Source organism: Salmo salar, chromosome 02 (assembly GCF_965601325.2).
Source record: "Salmo salar chromosome 02, fSalSal1, whole genome shotgun sequence".
Lineage (NCBI taxonomy): Eukaryota > Metazoa > Chordata > Actinopteri > Salmoniformes > Salmonidae > Salmo > Salmo salar.
The window spans coordinates 87,400,027-87,423,107 of NC_138292.1; the positions used below are offsets into that span (position 1 = coordinate 87,400,027).

At 43.3% G+C, this 23,081-nt stretch overlaps 1 protein-coding gene across 1 annotated transcript; it reads right to left on the reverse strand.

The window, feature by feature from the left end:
- Positions 1-1,621: 1,621 nt before the first annotated feature.
- On the reverse strand, positions 1,622-9,720 carry LOC123732456 (uncharacterized). The gene is made up of 2 exons (XM_045711607.2): positions 9,162-9,720; positions 1,622-4,750 (listed from the first exon to the last, which is right to left on the reverse strand). The coding sequence occupies exons 1-2, from the start codon at positions 9,493-9,495 to the stop codon at positions 3,897-3,899; spliced, it is 1,188 nt and encodes a 395-aa protein (XP_045567563.2). The 5' UTR covers positions 9,496-9,720; the 3' UTR covers positions 1,622-3,896.
- Between the last annotated feature and the right edge of the window lie 13,361 nt (positions 9,721-23,081).

Here is a 23,081-nt window from a genome sequence, read left to right on the forward strand (position 1 = left end):
GACTCACACATAATGTGTTGTAGATATGTGGTAGTAGAGTAGTGACCTGAGGACTCACACTTAATGTGTTGTAGATATGTGGTAGTGACACTAAGTGGCAGTGTTTTTACAACTAATGCCGGTTTGCCTGAGGCTGATGCCGTGCAGGTGTTTGTACACATGCATATACACAAACTCTCATTCAAACAAACACATACAAGAACACACACATACATGTAATAGTGCCAGACATGCACACAAACATATACAGTTGGCATTGCTGTTATGATTTCAGTTGTCCTTGATGTCCGTTGTTTTAAATGTATTATTTTGTTAGATTTTTTTTTGCATTGTTGTTTGCTGTTTTCTTCTGTCTTTTCCTTTTATCTCATTAGTTCATTCTCTTGGTTGTTGGTGCATTGGGGGGTTCTTGGGGGTGGGGAATGGAATTAACTGTATTTTTTTTCTCTTCCTGGGGGGGGACTGTGGGAGTGGTCTCGAATGGTTGAGGGACAGCTATTGGGGAACTGTGGGGGGATCTTGGAGTGAACCCGAACCCGACCACATGCTGTATATAGATGTATATAGATTTTTCTACTGTATTATTGATTGAACTGTTCACAAAGAAAAACTTTTACTTGAGAGAGAGGAGTATCCCATAGCCAGATAGCATTCGCTATAAATTATCGTTCAGTTTGGTCCCTATGACGAGGTTCTAATCTCGTTCCTGGTACTTCATAGTACAAAAAAACCAACTCATCCAATGGCATATATCAATTGTCAACTCTAGATACTCCCATCTAAAGTAAAGCCCCTCTTGACCCCACTCCTGGACAAGCTCACTGAGGGGAGTGAGCCTCTAGGTCATACACTATCCCAGGATAAGTGCAACATCAGAGAGGACATACAATGGTTCCAGACACTGCCATACACCTCCCCTCAATGCCAAAGGAGGGAGTGACTTGTGCACAGACATTGTGGAGACAAGTAATTGGTTCCCCATTAATCACGCCATAGGTGGCTCAGTTGGTAGAGCGTGGTGTTTGCAACGCCAGGGTTGTGGGTTCGATACCCACGGGGGACCAGTACGGAGATAAAATGTATGAAATGTAAGCATTCAGTACTGTAAGTCGCTCTGGATAAGAGCGTCTGCTAAATGACTAAAATGTAAAAATGAAGACAATGTTCCATTCTGTCCTCTTCCCTTTCTGATATTCTGCATAGCACCAGGGACATATGAAAGACAAGCCTGACCTCTCCCCTCTCTGGGCCCCAGGTGACTGAGCCCCAGCTGAGGGAGAAGTGCAACTGCCAACACCAGAGTCCAAAGGGATACATTCTGTTGTGTCTTTGGCTATGCCGGATTAAGTGATATGACATGCTATTCTATAAAATCCTTTCTCTGTAATTAATATCCCCTGATTCGCTAATCATGTAAATGTAATTAACTAGAAAGTCGGGACACCACGGAAGAGTGTTTATAGAGCCGTTATCTTACGAATAAACTCTTAAAGACTTTAATATTTTACATCGATAGCCGTCAATATTAATCCTCATTTTATTTTCAGTCTCATAATGAAAGTTGTAAATTCTTGGTTTTCTTCACGAACCCTGGCTAACAAGTTGAATCAGCAATCCAAAATTGGGTTTAATTATTTATTTACTAAATACCCAACTAATCACACAGAATTACATATACACAGAATACAAATGATGTCGGTAGATTGGTCGTAGATGCTGGCCGGGTTGGACAACAGATCTTCCTGTCCTCAGAAGAATGTCAATGGTGTTAAAGTGGATACGTTGTAGTATCTTTGTCTGTGGTAGACTGGATCCGTCGTCCGTCCTTTCCTAGCCCACGTCTACAGCGGCCGCTGCTAACTCAACGGCTAGGAAGTATCACTTAAATAGTGAATAAGTTCAAAGTTCATACCATTCACAACCAAAGCTCACGCCGAGGTTGGCTTAGTTCTGTACTTGACATGTGTGTCCTTGTAACGCAGAGGCTGCAGACCTCACGTAGTGGAACCCACTGGTTACATTGTGTCATTGTCTTATATAGTGGCGAGGGGAGGAGGGTGTGTTTCATCGTTTATAACCCCTGTCTCTTCACAGGGGCGGGCCACTGATCAAGCAGGGCACTTTCCTTATGAAAACCCAATTCTCTCAATTGGAAGCTAAAATTACATTTAATCTCCTAATAAACTATTTCAATATCAAACATTTCAATTGCATAACAATTCCATGTGACACTGATAACTAGAGGGTGTATACTTTCCCAGGTACAGTTTATGTCGTCCTGTCATCAGTCATAATGTCTCAGATGACAACCGAACTGACATCCATACTCATTAAGTTCCAAAGCATATTTCCAGCTGGTTTTATTACCAAAATATGGTTCCTTTTCCCCATTTGTTTGATGTTCCCAGACTCTCTATATTCAACAAAGGCTATTCAACAGTCCTTCAGTATGGTCGGAAAGAGAGGGGAAGGGAGAAAGGTATTTATGGGGGGGTCATAAACCTTACCCACAGGCCAAGGTCATGATAATTCTAATGACATGTATCTCACATAAGCATATTATACAAATAAAAGATCTTAATTAACTATGTTACCCTACTAATTCTGATTCATCCGCCACATCTAAAAATATTTTCATTATTATTCTCACAATGTCAGACAGACATTCTCAACAGATATTTCCCCATTCTACGCTTGACAAGAAGTTCCCTCAGTCCACCACGTGGCACTGTGCTTACACATGGTAACGGCTGTGCGTTTCATTTACCCTCTCTCTCTCAAGCAAACGTTCATGTCGATAAATCTCACGCTTTGCGTGGAAATTATCCCACGCATTTGGTTTTACGCACAGATTTGTATAAACGAGGCCCCAGATCTGAATCACATCCGTGACCCATTGCGAGATCTGAAAACAGCAGTTGGTGAAGGGCAACTTAATAGACTAGAGTCCTGTCCAAGGGAAGAACTTGTACATCAAGCTGCCTCACACTACAGACACAGGAGATAGGCTCCTGTTACTATGAGCTGTTCAGCCTCCGACCGCAAGGTACTACAGAGGGTAGTGCATACGGCCCAGTACATCACTGGGGCTAAGCTGCCTGCCATCCAGGACCTCTACACCAGGTGGTGTCAGGAAGGCCCTAAAAATTGTCAAAGACCCCAGCCACCCCAGTCATAGAATGTTCTCTCTACTACCGCATGGCAAGCGGTACCAGAGCACCAAGTCTAGGACCAAAAGGCTTCTCAAAAGTTTTTACCCCCAAGCCATAAGATTCCTGAACAAGTAATCAAATGGCTACCTGGACTATTTGCATTGTCCCGCCCCCCCCAACCCCTCTTTTACGCTGCTGCTACTCTCTGTTTATCATATATGCATAGTCACTTTAACTATACGTTCATGTACATACTACCTCAATTAGCCCGACTAACCGGTGCCCCCGCACATTGGCTACCCGGACTATCTGCATTGTGTCCCGCCACCCACCAACCCCTCTTTTACGCTACTGCTACTCTCTGTTCATCATATAAGCATAGTCACTTTAACCATATCTACATGTACATACTACCTCAATCAGCCTGACTAACCGGTGTGTGTATGTAGCCTCATTACTGTTATAGCCTCGCCACTGTTATTTTTCACTGTCTTTTTACTGTTGTTTTTATTTCTTTACTTATCTATTGTTCACCTAATACCTATTTTTTACTTAAAATCGCACTGTTGGTTAGGGCCTGTAAGTAAGCATTTCACAGTAAGGTAAACTTTGATTTGATTCTGATTTTAGACATGATCATGTCTCCAGATGAAAAAACATCCACAAAAGTAAACCTATGTTTTTTTATGATTTCATATAAACAATATGATTTCATTTGGCAAGAACAAAAACACACATTCTCAGTCAAAAACATAAGTCAGAACACAGCCTCTCTATTCTCTCATGTGATTTCAGGTCCTCTGACTGGGAAAATGTCTTTCCACAATGAGAGCAGTGGTATGTCTTCTCCTCCTGTGTATGTACCCTCTGATGTGATTTCAGGTTCCCTAACTGAGTAAAACTCTTTCCACAGTGGGAGCATTGGTAGGGCTTTTCTCCTGTGTGCATCCTCTCATGCTTTGTCAGGCCTTCTAACCACCTAAAACTCTTTCCACAGTGGGAACAGTCGTAGGGCTTTTCTCCTGTGTGTATTCTCTCATGTGACTTCTGGCTCCCTAAACAGGTAAAAGTCATTCCACAGTGGGAGCAGTGATAAGGCTTCTCTCCAGAGTGTATTCTCTTATGTATTTTCAGGCTCCCTAACTGAGTAAAACTTTTTCCACACTGGGAACATTGGAAAGGCTTTTCTCCTGTGTGCGTCCTCTCATGCCTTTTCAGGCCTTCTAACCACCTAAAACTCTTTCCACAGTGGGAACAGTCGTAGGGCTTTTCTCCTGTGTGTATTCTCTCATGTAACTTCTGGCTCCCTAAACAGATAAAAGTCATTCCACCGTGGGAGCAGTGATAAGGCTTCTCTCCAGAGTGTATTCTCTTATGTCTTTTCAGGCTCCCTAACTGACTAAAACTGTTTCCACACTGGGAACATTGGAAAGGCTTTTCTCCTGTGTGTGTCCTCTTATGCTCTTTTAGTTTTCGTATCTTAGTAAAACTCTTTCCGCAGTAGGAGCAGTGATGTCGTTTGGCTGGTTTGGGCGTCTCTGGGTCTGGTTCCCCTGAAGGACTCTTCCTGCTGTCAGAGGGAGAGTCTGGTCTCTCTCCTGCCAAAGACAAACAGATTATATTGTTAAACAGAGGCCTGAATGAAACCTCCACCTGATAAAACTGTCTTCCTATGAGGTTTAATCTAGACTACATCCCTCAATAACCCAAGGTCAGTTTTCACAACATTACATCATTAAACATAAACTTGGTGAGATTTTAAAAACAAATAATGTAGAGCTCCCAAATCTAATCTTGTTCTCATGGGTGTCACGTTTTGGTCGAAAAATTTACTAAAATGGTCATAAAATGTACATTTCGACTTCCAAATCGAACTACAAAGATGGTTGGAGGTCCACACATCAGAGAATGTTGGACTTGAATGGGAATATCTGTTGTTTTAAATTATACAGTCAATCCTCCATAAGAAACCTGTTGAAATCATAAAAATAAACAGAATAGAGAGGACCATTTATGTTGACATTCAATGGTTGGACGGACCGGCGGCCATCTTTGTGGTAGTAATTAGAAGTTAAAATGTAAATGTCATTACAATTTCAATGATGTACTGCAGTAGTCTGAAGCAGAGGTGCAAAGCACTTAACTAAAAATACTTTTAAGTACTACCTAAGTACTTTCCCTTGACATCCAAAAGTACTCGTTACATTTTGAATGTTAGCATGACAGAAAAATGGTCCAATTCACACACTTATCAAGAAAACATCCCTGATCATCCTTACTGCATCTGATCTGACAAATACATTGTTTGTAAATTACGTCTGAGTGTTGGAGTGTGACCCTAGATCCATAAAATAATAAAACAAGAAAATTGTGCGGTCAGGTACGCTTAACATAAGGAATGTGAAATGATTTATACTTTTACTTTTTATACTTAAAGGTATATTTTAGGAATTACATTTACATTTGATACTTTAGTATATTTAAAACCAAATACTTTTAGACTTTTACTCAAGTAGTATTTTACTCGGTGACTTTCACTTGAGTCATTTTCTATTAAGGTATCTTTACTTTTACTCAAGTATGACAGTTGGGTACTTTTTCTACCACTGGTCTGAAAGGACAGGTCCATTCTATGAATTCTATGTGTATAATTGAAATGACACCCACCCTGTATTCAACCGATGGCAGGCAAGACCCAAAAACCTCAGATGATGTAAAGTAGAGTCTAAACTACAACATGTGCAAACATGGAGTTTGCACGTTTTTAGATAATTGACATTAAAAAGGTTAAAAATGTAATAATTCTTTTTTGGACGGGGGGGGGGATTATAAAACAGTTTTAAAAACCCTTTTTGTAAGCTTTTAAATGATACCAAACTCAACCGTTTGTCTATTCCAGTGACTAAAACATGGATGTCTCATGGTATGGTGGGGAATACAAAATGAGTCAACTTTAAAATGTTTCTAAAAATTGAACCTTTATTTAACTAGGCAAGTCAGTTAAGAACAAATTCTTATTTTTAATGACGGCCTAGGAACAGTGGGTTAAGTACCTTGTTCAGGGGCAGAATGACAGATTTTCACCTTGTCAGCTCGGGGATTCGATCTTGCAACCTTTTGGTTACGAGTCCAACGCTCTAACCACTAGGCTGCCTGCCGCTACCTGCCGCCCCCACATCTCCTGAATGTTTTGCCATTCAGGTCCACAAAGTCACTTTCTGACCACTTCTTCCATGGGCAAACATCTATGGACACTCTATGGATACTCTATGGACACTCAAAAGGGATGATGTCAAAAAAGTGATTGAATTGAAATGGATTTATCCTCTATATCTACAACAGGGCTAGGCTACATCCTCTATATCTACAACAGGGCTAGGCTACATCCTCTATATTTACAACAGGGCTAGGCTACATCCTCTACATCTACAACAGGGCTAGGCTACATCCTCTACATCTACAACAGGGCTAGGCTACATCCTCTACATCTACAACAGGGCTAGGCTACATCCTCTACATCTACAACAGGGCTAGGCTACATCCTCTACATCTACAACAGGGCTAGGCTACATCCTCTATATCTACAACAGGGCTAGGCTACATCCTCTATATCTACAACAGGGCTAGGCTACGTCCTCTATATCTACAACAGGGCTAGGCTACATCCTCTATATCTACAACAGGGCTAGGCTACATCCTCTATATCTACAACAGGGCAAGGCTACATCCTCTATATCTACAACAGGGCTAGGCTACATCCTCTATATCTACAACAGGGCTAGGCTACATCCTCTATATCTACAACAGGGCTAGGCTACGTCCTCTATATCTACAACAGGGCTAGGCTACATCCTCTATATCTACAACAGGGCTAGGCTACATCCTCTATATCTACAACAGGGCAAGGCTACATCCTCTATATCTACAACAGGGCTAGGCTACATCCTCTATATCTACAACAGGGCTAGGCTACATCCTCTATATCTACAACAGGGCTAGGCTACATCCTCTACATCTACAACAGGGCTAGGCTACATCCTCTATATCTACAACAGGGCTAGGCTACAACCAGAACGTATTAAACTGAGACCTCATTAAAAGATGCCAAAAAATAAAAGTTGTCCATTTCTACTTATAAAACGGGTCATATCATTAAAAAGTACCTAGAGTCCGTGTGAATTGTTTGAAGAGTAGGCTATATCATTACAAATGATATGTCTAAAAATGAGCTGGAACAGAAAGGCTACTTTTGAGATATTAATATATAAAAATACATCTCATAATCTAGACTCTATATATTAGAGCACACTATAAGGAACATAATGACTCCAAGATAATCTAGACTCTATATATTAGAGCACACTATAAGGAACATAATGACTCCAAGATAATCTAGACTCTATATATTAGAGCACACTATAAGGAACATAATGACTCCAAGATAATCTAGACTCTATATATTAGAGCACACTATAAGGAACATAATGACTTCAAGATAATCTAGACTCTATATATTAGAGCACACTATAAGGAACATAATGACTCCAAGATAATCTAGACTCTATATATTAGAGCACACTATAAGGAACATAATGACTCCAAGATAATCTAGACTCTATATATTAGAGCACACTATAAGGAACATAATGACTCCAAAATAATCTAGACTCTATATATTAGAGCACAATGTAAGAAGTATAATGACAACAAGATGATGTCTGTATCATGTTCACAGATCATAGGTCTGACAGTATAATGACTAAATGTTGTCTGTATCATGTAGGGGTCAGAGGTCATGGGGTCTGACAGTATAATGACTAGATGTTGTCTGTATCATGTTCACAGATCATAGGTCTGACAGTATAATGACTACATGTTGTCTGTATCATGTTCACAGATCATAGGTCTGACAGTATAATGACTAGATGTTGTCTGTATCATGTAGGGGTCAGAGGTCATGGGGTCTGACAGTATAATGACTAGATGTTGTCTGTATCATGTAGGGGTCAGTGGTCATGGGGTCTGACAGTATAATGACTACATGTTGTCTGTATCATGTTCACATTTCATAGGTCTGACAGTATAATGACTACATGTTGTCTGTATCATGTTCACAGATCATAGGTCTGACAGTATAATGACTAGATGTTGTCTGTATCATGTAGGGGTCAGAGGTCATGGGGTCTGACAGTATAATGACTAGATGGCTGTATCATGTAGGGGTCAGAGGTCATGGGGTCTGACAGTATAATGACTAGATGTTGTCTGTATCATGTAGGGGTCAGAGGTCATGGGGTCTGACAGTATAATGACTAGATGTCTGTATCATGTAGGGGTCAGAGGTCACGGGGTCTGACAGTATAATGACTAGATGTCTGTATCATGTAGGGGTCAGAGGTCACGGGGTCTGACAGTATAATGACTAGATGATGTCTGTATCATGTAGGGTTCAGAGGTCATGGGGTCTGACAGTATAATGAGTAGATGATGTCTGTATCATGTAGGGTTCAGAGGTCATGGGGTCTGACAGTATAATGACTAGATGATGTCTGTATCATGTAAGGGTCAGAGGTCACGGGGTCTGACAGGAGGCATGTACAGGTCTAAAAGGTCCTATAAATGCCCTTTTATCATGGTTTTCTCAAACATGGTTTGTGTTACAAATGTAAAAAACATATCGAACATACTTCCTCCAATGAGGTTTCTATGAGAGAATTGACAAAACAATATATTCTGAGATACGAAAAATATTATCGGCCCACGTTGGCATGGAATCGCGCCTCCAGTGTAATGCAACGTCATTTGAGTCATGATAAGAGCAAGTCCATTCTGTGAGACATTAAAGATGGGATTTTGCGTGTAAATCCATTGTTAACGTGTTGTTGGTGACCCGCTCTTTGGTGGTATACACATCTTAGTTTTATCAATTCCTACATTAAACAACATATTCAAGCATAAACATTCAGTCGAACTTCGCTTTAAAACCACGCATTTTAAGACAGTACTTACTGGTCTTAATCAGATCTCCTGTCTCCTCCTCCTCTTTCAATGTGACAGTCATCTCCCCCTCCTCCTCTTTCACTCCAAAAACTGCATCATCCGCAGTCTCTTCCTCCTCTTCTTTAACTGTAACATCATCCTCATCCTCTTTCACTCTGAACGCGTCTTCCTCTTCTTTCACTGAAACGTCTTTCTCTTCTTCTTTCACTGTAACAGCCTCACCCTCTACTTGTTGTTGTATTGTAACAGCCTCCTCTTCCTCCTCCTCTTCAACGAGAGTTTCTTTCTCCGTCCAGCAGGCCTCCTCTTCTTTAGCAGGAGGAGAGTAGCTTAGTGAGCTCATGGTCGGAGATGTTAGCTAGCTAGCTGGCGTTCGTTAGCCAAGTAATAGGCTAATTTATCAAGCCAGCTAACTAACAACGTATATATGAAATGAAATGGGGAAACTAGCTAGCTATTAGACATACGTATTTTTAAAACACAGATGCAACTATACAACGATTTTTGTCTATAAAGGTAGTGAGGTGTCTGACTAGCTGTTGTTGTTGAAGAAACGTCCCGTCCACTAGATTATACGTCACACAGGCAGCGTCGCCTGAAAGACGCACACATCGCCGTCAGCTGACTGGAGTGGGAAACGCAGTTGAGATCAATGTTTGTTTTATTTCCAGACAAAAAAGCTCATATTTTTCATTTCTTTCATCACATAATAATAAAATAATGGGCGGCAAGTAGCCTAACGATTAGAGCGGTTTCAATACCAGAGCTGAACAGGAAAACATCTGAAAGATTTGTTGATGTGTCCTTGAGCAAGGCACTTAACACTAATTTGCTCCAGGGACGCTGTACTACTGTGGCTGACCCTGTAAAACAACACATTACACTGCACCTATCATACTACTATGACTGACCCTGTACAACAACACATTACACTGCACCTATCATACTACTATGACTGACCCTGTAAAACAACACATTACACTGCACCTATCATACTACTATGACTGATCCTGTACAACAACACATTACACTTCACCTATCATACTACTATGACTGACCCTGTAAAACAACACATTACACTGCACCTATCATACTACTGTGGCTGACCCTGTAAAACAACACATTACACTGCACCTTTCATACTACTATGACTGACCCTGTACAACAACACATTACACTGCACCTATCATACTACTATGACTGATCCTGTACAACAACACATTACACTGCACCTATCATACTACTATGACTGACCCCGTAAATCAACACATTACACTGCACCTATCATACTACTATGACTGATCCTGTACAACAACACATTACACTTCACCTATCATACTACTATGACTGACCCCGTAAATCAACACATTACACTGCACCTATCATACTACTATGACTGACCCTGTACAACAACACATTACACTTCACCTATCATACTACTATGACTGACCCTGTACAACAACACATTACACTGCACCTATCATACTACTATGACTGATCCTGTAAAACAACACATTACACTGCACCTATCATACTACTATGACTGACCCTGTACAACAACACATTACACTGCACCTATCATACTACTATGACTGACCCTGTACAACAGCACATTACACTGCACCTATCATACTACTATGACTGATCCTGTACAACAACACATTACACTTCACCTATCATACTACTATGACTGACCCTGTAAAACAACACATTACACTGCACCTATCATACTACTGTGGCTGACCCTGTAAAACAACACATTACACTGCACCTTTCATACTACTATGACTGACCCTGTACAACAACACATTACACTGCACCTATCATACTACTATGACTGATCCTGTACAACAACACATTACACTGCACCTATCATACTACTATGACTGACCCCGTAAATCAACACATTACACTGCACCTATCATACTACTATGACTGATCCTGTACAACAACACATTACACTGCACCTATCATACTACTATGACTGACCCCGTAAAACAACACATTACACTGCACCTATCATACTACTATGACTGATCCTGTACATCAACACATTACACTGCACCTGTCATACTACTATGACTGATCCTGTACAACAACACATTACACTGCACCTATCATACTACTATGACTGATCCTGTACAACAACACATTACACTGCACCTATCATACTACTATGACTGACCCTGTACAACAACACATTACACTGCACCTATCATACTACTATGACTGACCCTGTACAACAACACATTACACTTCACCTATCATACTACTATGACTGACCCTGTACAACAACACATTACACTGCACCTATCATACTACTATGACTGACCCTGTACAACAACACATTACACTGCACCTATCATACTACTATGACTGACCCCGTAAATCAACACATTACACTGCACCTATCATACTACTATGACTGACCCTGTACAACAACACATTACACTTCACCTATCATACTACTATGACTGACCCTGTACAACAACACATTACACTGCACCTATCATACTACTATGACTGATCCTGTAAAACAACACATTACACTGCACCTATCATACTACTATGACTGACCCTGTACAACAACACATTACACTGCACCTATCATACTACTATAACTGACCCTGTACAACAGCACATTACACTGCACCTATCATACTACTATGACTGATCCTGTACAACAACACATTACACTGCACCTATCATACTACTATGACTGACCCTGTACAACAACACACTACACTGCACCTATATGGTGTTTTTGTATATTATTAGGAGATGTCCAAAGGAAAGCTTGTGTTGATTGATTAGTGCAGATTTGTAATGAGTATCAATTTAAAGCATATCACCAGACTGCATACAAAAGAGGCACTGCACGCAAGTTATACTAATCTCACTGCAAATGGTGAGGGGGACCCCAGAATAATAATTTCTGTTGTAAAGAAATTAGTTCAACCACCACATTCACATTGACAACCCCAACTTCTGTCTCTGAAATGATCCATAATATGAGGTCAACTACCTGTCCCTTGGACCCTGTTCCCACAGGACTCATAATAGTTATCATGTTGATGTCATATTGACAGAGTTGTTGTGAAGATGGGGAGGGGGTATGTCTGTTATAAAAAGATGTCCTGTGTTTATGACACAGCAAAATCAACTGTACTAGTTGTTCAGGCTGTGGTCCGGTCCCGTCTTGATTACTGTCTGGTAACAGGGTGAGGTGCAGCAAAGAAAGACCTAGCAAAGCTAGCCTGTAGGCTGTAGCCTGTAGGCTGTAGGCTGTAGGCTGTAGCCTGTAGGCTGTAGGCTGTAGCCTGAAGGCTGTAGGCTGTAGGCTGTAGGCTGTAGCCTGAAGGCTGTAGCCTGTAGGCTGTAGCCTGCGGGCACCTTTCATGAATAGTGTCACGTTCTGACCAGTAAGGGGTTATCTGTTATTGTAGTTTGGTCAGGACGTGGCAGGGGGGTATTTGTTTTATGTGGTTCGGGTGTGTGTTTATGTAGAGGGGTGTTTGATTTATGTATTCCGGGGTTTTGGTCTATGTTAGTGTATTTTCTATGTTCCAGTCTAGTCTTTTAGGTTCTTATGGAACCTGAAAGACCATGAAAAAGACATATAAATACACAGGAGGAGAAGACATACCACTGTTCTAATTGTGGAGAGACATTTTCCCAGTCAGAGGACCTGCAATCACATGAGAAAATAGAGAGGCTGTGTTCTGACACGTTTTTGACTGAAATAGTGTTTACATTTCTTGTTTATATAAGAGAATGTTTTTCAAAAGATTTGCCCTGTTTTACATTTATAAAATGTGCATCTTTATGAACTTTGCCTGGATAAAAGTAAGTAAGTTACCTTGGCCTTGCCTAGTGTGAACCTTTCTGTAGCATAAGACAGCTTAATGTACAAGTCCCCGTGGACAGGACGCTTAGCCCCAATCTATTTTCTTAAAGCTGAGTGCCAAGCAGACGCACCTGGTCCCCATTTTTAAAGTCTTTGGTATGACTCAGGCGGGGAACCAACTACCAACCTTCCAATCTCAGGGAGGACACTAACCACAAGGGCAATGAGTTGATTGTGATTCAAATAAAATTGTAATTAAAATAAAATGTTTTTGGATACAAGTATAAACCCTTTGATGTTCATTAAATGTTTTGGATATATTTTTTAAATGTAAATGATTAAATAGATGAATAGAATGTGCATTTCTTCATTCTAACCTTGAAACATCTTGAATTTTGTCTGTGTTACATTGAGTTAATTTGTGTACTAGTCATCAAGCTAAATGAGTATGAAAATGTGATGACGTTCTTAGAACATTGATAAGTTGTTGACATGAAGAACTCACAACCTCATGAATGTTCCCATCAGTATTATTAAAACACTCACTACCTCATGAATGTTCCCATCAGTATTATTAAAACACTCACTACCTCATGAATGTTCCCATCAGTATTTTTAAAACATTCACATCATCATGAATGTTCCCGTCAGTATTATTAAAACACTCACTACCTCATGAATGTTCCCATCAGTATTATTAAAACACTCACTACCTCATGAATGTTCCCATCAGTATTATTAAAACATCACTACCTCATGAATGTTCCCATCAGTATTATTAAAACACTCAGTACCTCATGAATGTTCCCATCAGTATTATTAAAACACTCACTACCTCATGAATGTTCCCATCAGTATTATTAAAACACTCACTACCTCATGTCTGTTCCCATCAGTATTATTAAAACATTCACTACATCATGGCTGTTCCCATCAGTATTACTAAAACACTACCTCATGAATGTTCCCATCAGTATTATTAAAACACTCACTACCTCATGAATGTTCCCATCAGAATTATTAAAACACTCACTACCTCATGAATGTTCCCATCAGTATTATTAAAACACTCACTACCTCATGAATGTTCCCATCAGTATTATTAAAACACTCACTACCTCATGAATGTTCCCATCAGTATTATTAAAACATTCACTACATCATAGCTGTTCCCATCAGTATTACTAAAACACTACCTCATGAATGTTCCCATCAGTATTATTAAAACACTCACTACCTCATGAATGTTCCCATCAGTATTATTAAAACACTCACTACCTCATGAATGTTCCCATCAGTATTATTAAAATACTCACTACCTCATGAATGTTCCCATCAGTATTATTAAAACATTCACTACATCATGGCTGTTCCCATCAGTATTACTAAAACACTACCTCATGAATGTTCCCATCAGTAATATTAAAACACTACCTCATGAATGTTCCCATCAGCATTATTCCACCATATCAGAGAAAACACAGGTGCTGATTGTTAAAAGGAATTGATTAATGAAACATATTTTGGTCTGAATATTAATAAAGTGTGGAATGCCATTAGTGGACTTTCATTATATACATCTACATCACGTATATGAAAAAAACCGGAAATATCACATTTACATAAGTATTCAGACCCTTTACTTTGTTGAAGCACCTTTGGCAGCGATTAAATCCTCGATTTTTCTTGGGTATAACGCTACAAGCTTGGCACAGTTTCTCCCATTCTTCTCTGCAGATCCTCTCAAGCTCTGTCAGGTTGGATGGGGAGCATTGCTGCACAAATATTTTCAGGTCTCTCCAGAGATGTTAGATCGTGTTCAAGTCTGGGGTCTTGCTGGGCCACTCAAGGACATTCAGAGACTTGTCCTGAAGCCACTCCTACTTTGTCTTGGCTGTGTGCTTAGGGTTGTTGTCCTGTTGGAAGGTGAACCTTCGACCCAGTCTGAGCGCTCTGGAGCAGGTTTTCATCAAGGATCTCTCTGTACTTTGCTCTGTTCATCTTTCCCTCGATCCTGACTAGTCTTCCAGTCCCTGCTGCTGAAAAACATCCCCACAGCATGATGCTGCCACCACCATGCTTCACCGTAGGGATGATACCAGGTTTCCTCCAGATGTAACGCTTGACATTCAGGCCAAAGAGTTCAATCTTGGTTTCATCAGACCAGAGAATCTTGTTTCTCATGGTCTGAAAGTCCTTTAGGTGCCTTTTGGCAAACTCCAAAACGAGCTGTCATGTGCCTTTTACTGAGGAGTGGCTTCCGTCTGGCCACTCTATCACAAAGGCCTGATTGGTGGAGTGCTGCGGAGATGGTTGTCCTTCTGGAAGGTTCTTCCATCTCCACAGAGGAACTCTGGAGCTCTGTCAGAGTGCCCATCGGGATCTTGGTCACCTCCCTGACCAATGCCCTTCTCCCCTGATTGCTCAGTTTGGCCAGGCGGCCAGTTCTAGTAAGAGTCCTAGAAGATTGTGGAGGCTGTTCAGTGTGGCTTTTGACATTATCGATCATAGTTTGCTGCTGGAGAAATGTAAGTGTTATGGCTTTACACCCCCTGCTATATTGTGGATAAAGAGTTACCTGTCTAACAGAACACAGAATTGTAGATATGTGGTATTGGAGTAGGGGCCTGAGGGCACACACTTAATGTGTTGTAGATATGTGGTAGTAGAGTAGTGACCTGAGGACTCACACTTAATGTGTTGTAGATATGTGGTAGTGACACTAAGTGGCAGTGTTTTTACAACTAATGCCGGTTTGCCTGAGGCTGATGCCGTGCAGGTGTTTGTACACATTGTGGCAAAGAAGGGGGTCGAGTGATAAATGGCAGATATGTGAGGGCAGAACTAATAAACGGGCTCTGCCCGATCACTAAAATGGCCACCCCGATCAGAACTACAGATCACAAAATGGCCGACTGCCAAAACTACAATTCCCAGAGGCAAGGGGAACCCTCAGAAGGTGGAGCCGACCCACAGATAAAAGGTCAAGAAAAACCAGGAAGAGAGAGAGAGGGCGGGAAGGATCTATGAACCATAGAGAAAGAGACAATCTACATTGGCTGGATTTACCGTGTACGAGCTGGACTGTTTTGGACTTACCTGTTGGCGTTTAGACCTGGACCTACCGAGAACCAGATTTGTGTACCGAACCCTGCTATCCTTGACCTTACCTGAGGCCTGGGTGGACCAGGACAGCGAAACAAACACACAGGTACTGTCATGTTCGAAAGAACTTTCATTCTGGGCTGACTTTGGTGACAGTTTCCCACTTAATTTGTGACAAATGCTCCTAACTTTGAAGAGGTTTGCCACAACATGCATATACACAAACTCTCATTCAAACAAACACATACAAGAACACACACATACATGTAATTGTGCCAGACAGGCACACAAACATATACAGTTGGCATTGCTGTTATGATTTCAGTTGTCCTTGATGTCCTTTGTTTAAATTTATTCTTTTGTTAGATTTTTTATTTGCATTGTTGTTTGCTGTTTTCTTCTGTCTTTTCCTTTTATCTCATTAGTTCATTCTCTTGGTTGTTGGTGCATTGGGGGGTTCTTGGGGGTGGGGAATGGAATTAACTGTATTTTTTTCTCTTCCTGGGGGGGGACTGTGGGAGTGGTCTAGAATGGTTGAGGGACAGCTATTGGGGAACTGTGGGGGGATCTTGGAGGGTTCGGGTTCACGTTTTTTGGCCTGGTGGTAGATCGGTCAACATGCCCTTGAGCAGGGCATTGACCCTGGATGCTTCTGTTTGACGCTCTGAATGGGAATCTGTTGAATGACTGGTATGATGTCGTTATTGAGCGGCTTCACTGCAAGTATATTGTATGTTTCGAATATTCAATAAATAAAAATAAATAAAAAACTTACTGGAGCTTCAAGGCCGGTTCATCTTGCACTCTGGCACTTCTTCCCAGTGGTGAGAGGACAACATCTCATATTCCTCCCAGTGCTGAGAGGACAACATCTCATATTCCTCCCAGTGCTGAGAGGACAACATCTCATATTCCTCTCAGTGCTGAGAGGACAACATCTCATATTCCTCTCAGTGCTGAGAGGACAACATGACACGGACAGACGACACAAACGTGGTTGAACACAACCACTGCCAGGGCGGACTGATGACACGGCTCTCTCAATGGCCATTGCATCAGGTAGAATGGGAGCTACTGCTTTGGGCAAACAGACACCTTACATCCCTCAGAGCAATATACCTGCCGGGGTTGAAGAATCAGGCAGCAGATCTTCTCTCCAGAGGAGGCCCTCTTCCTTCAGACTGGAGGATACAGCCCACGGTAGTGGAGATGATCTGGGCGTGATTCGGAACGGCCATCGTCGATCTGTTTGCATCGCGAGACTCAACCAATTTTCGTATGTGGTTCTCCATAAAGGGTCCAGCAGGCCCACATCGGGGGGTCGATGCCCTATCACTCAGATGGCCCAACGGGAGGCTGCTGTAGGCGTTTCCACCAATTCCGTTGATCCACTCAGGACTTTAGGAAGATCACGCTAGAGACAGAGAGAGAGAGCATCAGTTCTACTTGTTGCTCCACGTTGGCCACAGCATCACTTGTTTTCAGACCTTGTACAGCGAACAACCTCCCAACCATGGGAACTCCCTCATCGAAACGGACCTCCTGTCACAACGATTTGTGACAAGTTTGTGACAGCTTACCGATCATTGCACCTGTACACAGCCCATCTGTAAATAGCACACCTCATCCTCATATTGTTATTTTCTTTTTTTGCTCCTTTGTACCCCAGTATCTCTACTTGCACATTCATCTTCTGCACATCTATCACTTCAGTGTAACTTCATTGGGATAGGGGGCAGTATTTCCACATCCGGATGAAAAGCGTGCCCAAAGTAAACTGCCTGTTTCTCAGGCCCAGAAGCTAAGATATGCATATAATTGGTAGATATAGATAGAAAACACTCTAAAGTTTCTCAAACTGTTAAAATTATGTCTGTGAGTATAACATGACTTATTTGGCAGGTGAAACCCCGAGGACAAACCATCCAGGAGTTTAATTTTCTTTTGCTGCAGGAAAGTCCTCCAGGAGCTGATGGCTGCAGGGAAGTCCTTATCTACATTGAAAGTATACATGGCAGCCATCTCTACTGGTCATGACCAGATTACTGCTGCGTCACATCCTCTAGAATCACTATTTGTAACGGTCGTCGTAGTGAATGGACCAAGGCGCAGCAGGTACGTGAATGCTCATGTTTATTTTACAAAATAAAACACAAAAACAATGAACGGACGACAAACAGTCTTGCAGGCAACACACAGCTATGCAAAGAACAACTTCCCATAAAACCCAAACAAAACACACCTCTTCTATATAGGACCTTCAATCAGAGGCAATGAGGAACAGTTGCCTCCAATTGAAGGCCAAATCAATAAACTAAACATAGAACCTAAAAGACTAGACTAGAACATAGACCAAAACCCCGGAATACATAAATCAAACACCCCTCTACAAAAACACACACGCCTAACCACATAAAACAAATACCCCCCTGCCACGTCCTGACCAAACTACAATAACAGATAACCCCTTACTGGTCAGAACGTGACAGTACCCCCCCCCCCCCCCCCCCAAAGGTGCGGACCCCGGATGCACCTCACACAAAAAAAATTAACACAAAATAAACCCCCCAAATAAAGGGAGGGAAGGGAGGGTGGCTGCCGTCACCGACGGTTCCCGTGCTACACCCCCCGTCCCCAATCCTCCTACTGTGGAGGTGGCTCAGGCTCTGGCCTAAGTCCCCCACCTAACCTGTCCACCCCCGCTGAATACATATTTAATGTTACCCCTCCCGAAGTCTCTGTGCTATGGCGCATCGCTGAAGACCTCGGGCTGATGTGCGTTGCTGGAGACCTCAGGCTGATGCGCATCGCTGGAGACCTCGGGCTGAAGGGCGACTCTGGATGCGCCGATTCTGGACTGTCGGGTGACTCTCGCTGCGTCGGTTCCGGACTGTAGGTCTACTCTCGCTGCGTCGGTTTCGGACTGTAGGCCATCTCACTCGGTTCCGGACTGTGGGCCGTCTCACTCGGTTTCGGACTGTGGGCCGTCTCACTCGGTTCCGGACTGTGGGCCGTCTCACTCGGTTCCGCACTGTGGGCCGTCTCTCTTGGTTCCGGACTTTGGGCCATCTCTAGACGGGGCACTGTCGCCGGACACACTGGACGGGGCACTGTCGTCGGAAGCTCTGGATGGGGCACTGTCGTCGGAAGTTCTGGACGGGGTACTGTCGTCGGAAGCTCTGGACGGGGACTGCGCACTGAAAGCCTGATGCGTGGGGCTGGTAGTGGAGATACCAGACTGGAGACACGCACCCCAAGGCTAGTGCGAGGAGCAGGAACAGGACAAGTTGGACTGGGCTGACGCACTGGAAGCCTGGTGCGTGGTGCTGGCTTTAGATGTGCCAGACTGGAAACACGCACCTCAGGGCTAGTGCGTGGAGCGGGAACAGGATACACTGGACCATGGGTAAGCACTGGAGGTCTGGAGCGCACCTCCTGCACAACCCGTCCGGGCTGGATGGTCATAGTAGCCCTGTACGAGCGGAGTGCTGGCACCTGGCGAACTGGGCTGTGCAGAGGCCTGATGGATGCCGTGCGTAGAGCAGGCGTAGGATAGCCTGGGCCTAGGAGGCGCACTGGTGGCCAGATGCGCTGCGCAGGCATCCTCCTACCAGGTTGGATGCCCACTCTAGCACAGCACTTGCGAGGGGCTGGGATCACTCGCACCGGACTGTACGTGCACATGGGCGAGATCGTGCGCACTTCCGCATACACCGGCGCTCTCTTCACCACACGCTCCCCATAATAAGCATCCCATAACGGATTTTGTAAAATTAACATGAGCATTCACGTAACTGCTGCGCCTTGGTCCATTCACTACGACGACCGTTACTAATAGCGATTCTAGAGGATGTGACGCAGCTGTAATCTGGTCATTACCCAAAGAGATGGCTGCCATGTATACTTTCAATGTAGATAAGGACTTCCCTGCAGCCATCAGCTCCTGGAGGACTTCCCTGCAGTCTCCAGCTCCTGGAGGACTTCCCTGCAGCCACCAGCTCCTGGAGGACTTCCCTGCAGCCACCAGCTCCTGGAGGACTTCCCTGCAGCCATCAGCTCCTGGAGGACTTCCCTGCAGCCATCAGCTCCTGGAGGACTTCCCTGCAGCCATCAGCTCCTGGAGGACTTCCCTGCAGCAACAGAAAATTAAACTCCTGGATGGTTTGTCCTCTGGGTTTCACCTGCCAAATAAGTCCTGTTATACTCACAGACATAATTTTAACAGTTAGAAAACACTCTAAAGTTTCTCAATATAAATCTACCAATTATATGCATATCTTAGCTTCTGGGCCTGAGAAACAGGCAGTTTACTTTGGGCACGCTTTTCATACGGATGTGAAAATACTGCCCCCTATCCCAATGAAGTTACACTGAAGTGATAGATGTGCAGAAGATGAATGTGCAAGTAGAGATACTGGGGTATAAAGGAGCAAAAAAAGAAAATAACAATATGAGGATGAGGTGTGCTATTTACAGATGGGCTGTGTACAGGTGCAATGATCGGTAAGCTGTCACAAACCTGTCACAAATCGTTGTGACAGGAGATCCGTTTCGATGAGGGAGTTCCCATGGTTGGGAGGTTGTTCGCTGTAAAAGGTCTGACAACAAGTGATGCTGTGGCCAACGTGGAGCAACAAGTAGAACTGATGCTCTCTCTCTCTCTCTCTCTCTCTGTCTCTGTCTCTAGCGTGATCTTCCTAAAGTCCTGAGTGGATCAACGGAATTGGTGGAAACGCCTACAGCAGCCTCCCGTTGGGCCATCTGAGTGATAGGGCATCGACCCCCCGATGTGGGCCTGCTGGACCCTTTATGGAGAACCACATACGACAATTGGTTGAGTCTCATGATGCAAACAGATCGATGATGGCCGTTCCGAATCACGCCCAGATCATCTCCACTACCGTGGGCTGTATCCTCCAGTCTGGAGGAAGAGGGCCTCCTCTGGAGAGAAGATCTGCTGCCTGATTCTTCAGCCCCGGCAGGTATATTGCTCTGAGGGATGTAAGGTGTCTGTTTGCCCAAAGCAGTAGCTCCCATTCTACCTGATGCAATGGCCATTGAGAGAGCCGTGTCATCAGTCCGCCCTGGCAGTGGTTGTGTTCAACCACGTTTGTGTCGTCTGTCCGTGTCATGTTGTCCTGTCAGCACTGAGAGCAATATGAGATGTTGTCCTCTCAGCGCTGGGAGGAATATGAGATGTTGTCCTCTCAGCGCTGGGAGGAATATGAGATGTTGTCCTCTCAGCGCTGGGAGGAATATGAGATGTTGTCCTCTCAGCGCTGGGAGGAATATGAGATGTTGTCCTCTCAGCACTGAGAGGAATATGAGATGTTGTCCTCTCAGCACTGAGAGGAGTATGAGATGTTGTCCTCTCAGCACTGAGAGGAGTATGAGATGTTGTCCTCTGAGCACTGAGAGGAATATGAGATGTTGTCCTCTCAGCACTGAGAGGAATATGAGATGTTGTCCTCTCACCACTGGGAAGAAGTGCCGGAGTGCAAGATGAACCGGCCTTGAAGCTCCAGTAAGTTTTTTTATTTATTTTTATTTATTGAATATTCGAAACATACAATATACTTGCAGTGAAGCCGCTCAATAACGACATCATACCAGTCATCCAACAGATTCCCATTCAGAGCGTCACACAGAAGCATCCAGGGTCAATGCCCTGCTCAAGTGTATGTTGACCGATCTACCACCAGGCCAAAAAACGTGAACCCGAACCCTCCAAGATCCCCCCCCACAGTTCCCCAATAGCTGTCCCTCAACCATTCGAGACCACTCCCACAGTCCCCCCCAGGAAGAGAAAAAAATACAGTTAATTCCATTCCCCACCCCCAAGAACCCCCCAATGCACCAACAACCAAGAGAATGAACTAATGAGAAAAATGGAAAAGACAGAAGAAAACAGCAAACAACAATGCAAAAAAAAATCAAACAAAATAATACATTTAAAACAAAGGACATCAAGGACAACTGAAATCATAACAGCAATGCCAACTGTATATGTTTGTGTGCATGTCTGGCACTATTACATGTATGTGTGTGTTCTTGTATGTGTTTGTTTGAATGAGAGTTTGTGTATATGCATGTGTACAAACACCTGCACGGCATCAGCCTCAGGCAAACCGGCATTAGTTGTAAAAACACTGCCACTTAGTGTCACTACCACATATCTACAACACATTAAGTGTGAGTCCTCAGGTCACTACTCTACTACCACATATCTACAACACATATTAAGTGTGTGCCCTCAGGCCCCTACTCCACTACCACATATCTACAATTCTGTGTTCTGTTAGACAGGTAACTCTTTATCCACAATATAGCAAGGGGTGTAAAGCCATAACACTTACATTTCTCCAGCAGCAAACTATGATCGATAATGTCAAAAGCCACACTGAACAGCCTCCACAATCTTCTAGGACTCTTCCTAGAACTGGCCGCCTGGCCAAACTGAGCAATCAGGGGAGAAGGGCATTGGTCAGGGAGGTGACCAAGATCCCGATGGGCACTCTGACAGAGCTCCAGAGTTCCTCTGTGGAGATGGAAGAACCTTCCAGAAGGACAACCATCTCCGCAGCACTCCACCAATCAGGCCTTTGTGATAGAGTGGCCAGACGGAAGCCACTCCTCAGTAAAAGGCACATGACAGCTCATTTTGGAGTTTGCCAAAAGGCACCTAAAGGACTTTCAGACCATGAGAAACAAGATTCTCTGGTCTGATGAAACCAAGATTGAACTCTTTGGCCTGAATGTCAAGCGTTACATCTGGAGGAAACCTGGTATCATCCCTACGGTGAAGCATGGTGGTGGCAGCATCATGCTGTGGGGATGTTTTTCAGCAGCAGGGACTGGAAGACTAGTCAGGATCGAGGGAAAGATGAACAGAGCAAAGTACAGAGAGATCCTTGATGAAAACCTGCTCCAGAGCGCTCAGACTGGGTCGAAGGTTCACCTTCCAACAGGACAACAAC

Excerpts from the sequence above, each read along its gene's own strand:
- LOC123732456 (XM_045711607.2), bottom strand. The coding sequence starts at position 9,495 with ATGAGCTCACTAAGCTACTCTCCTCCTGCTAAAGAAGAGGAGGCCTGC. Across the intron at positions 4,751-9,161 it reads AGGAGATCTGATTAAGACCA|GAGAGAGACCAGACTCTCCC; the intron begins GTAAGTACTGTC and ends TGTCTTTGGCAG.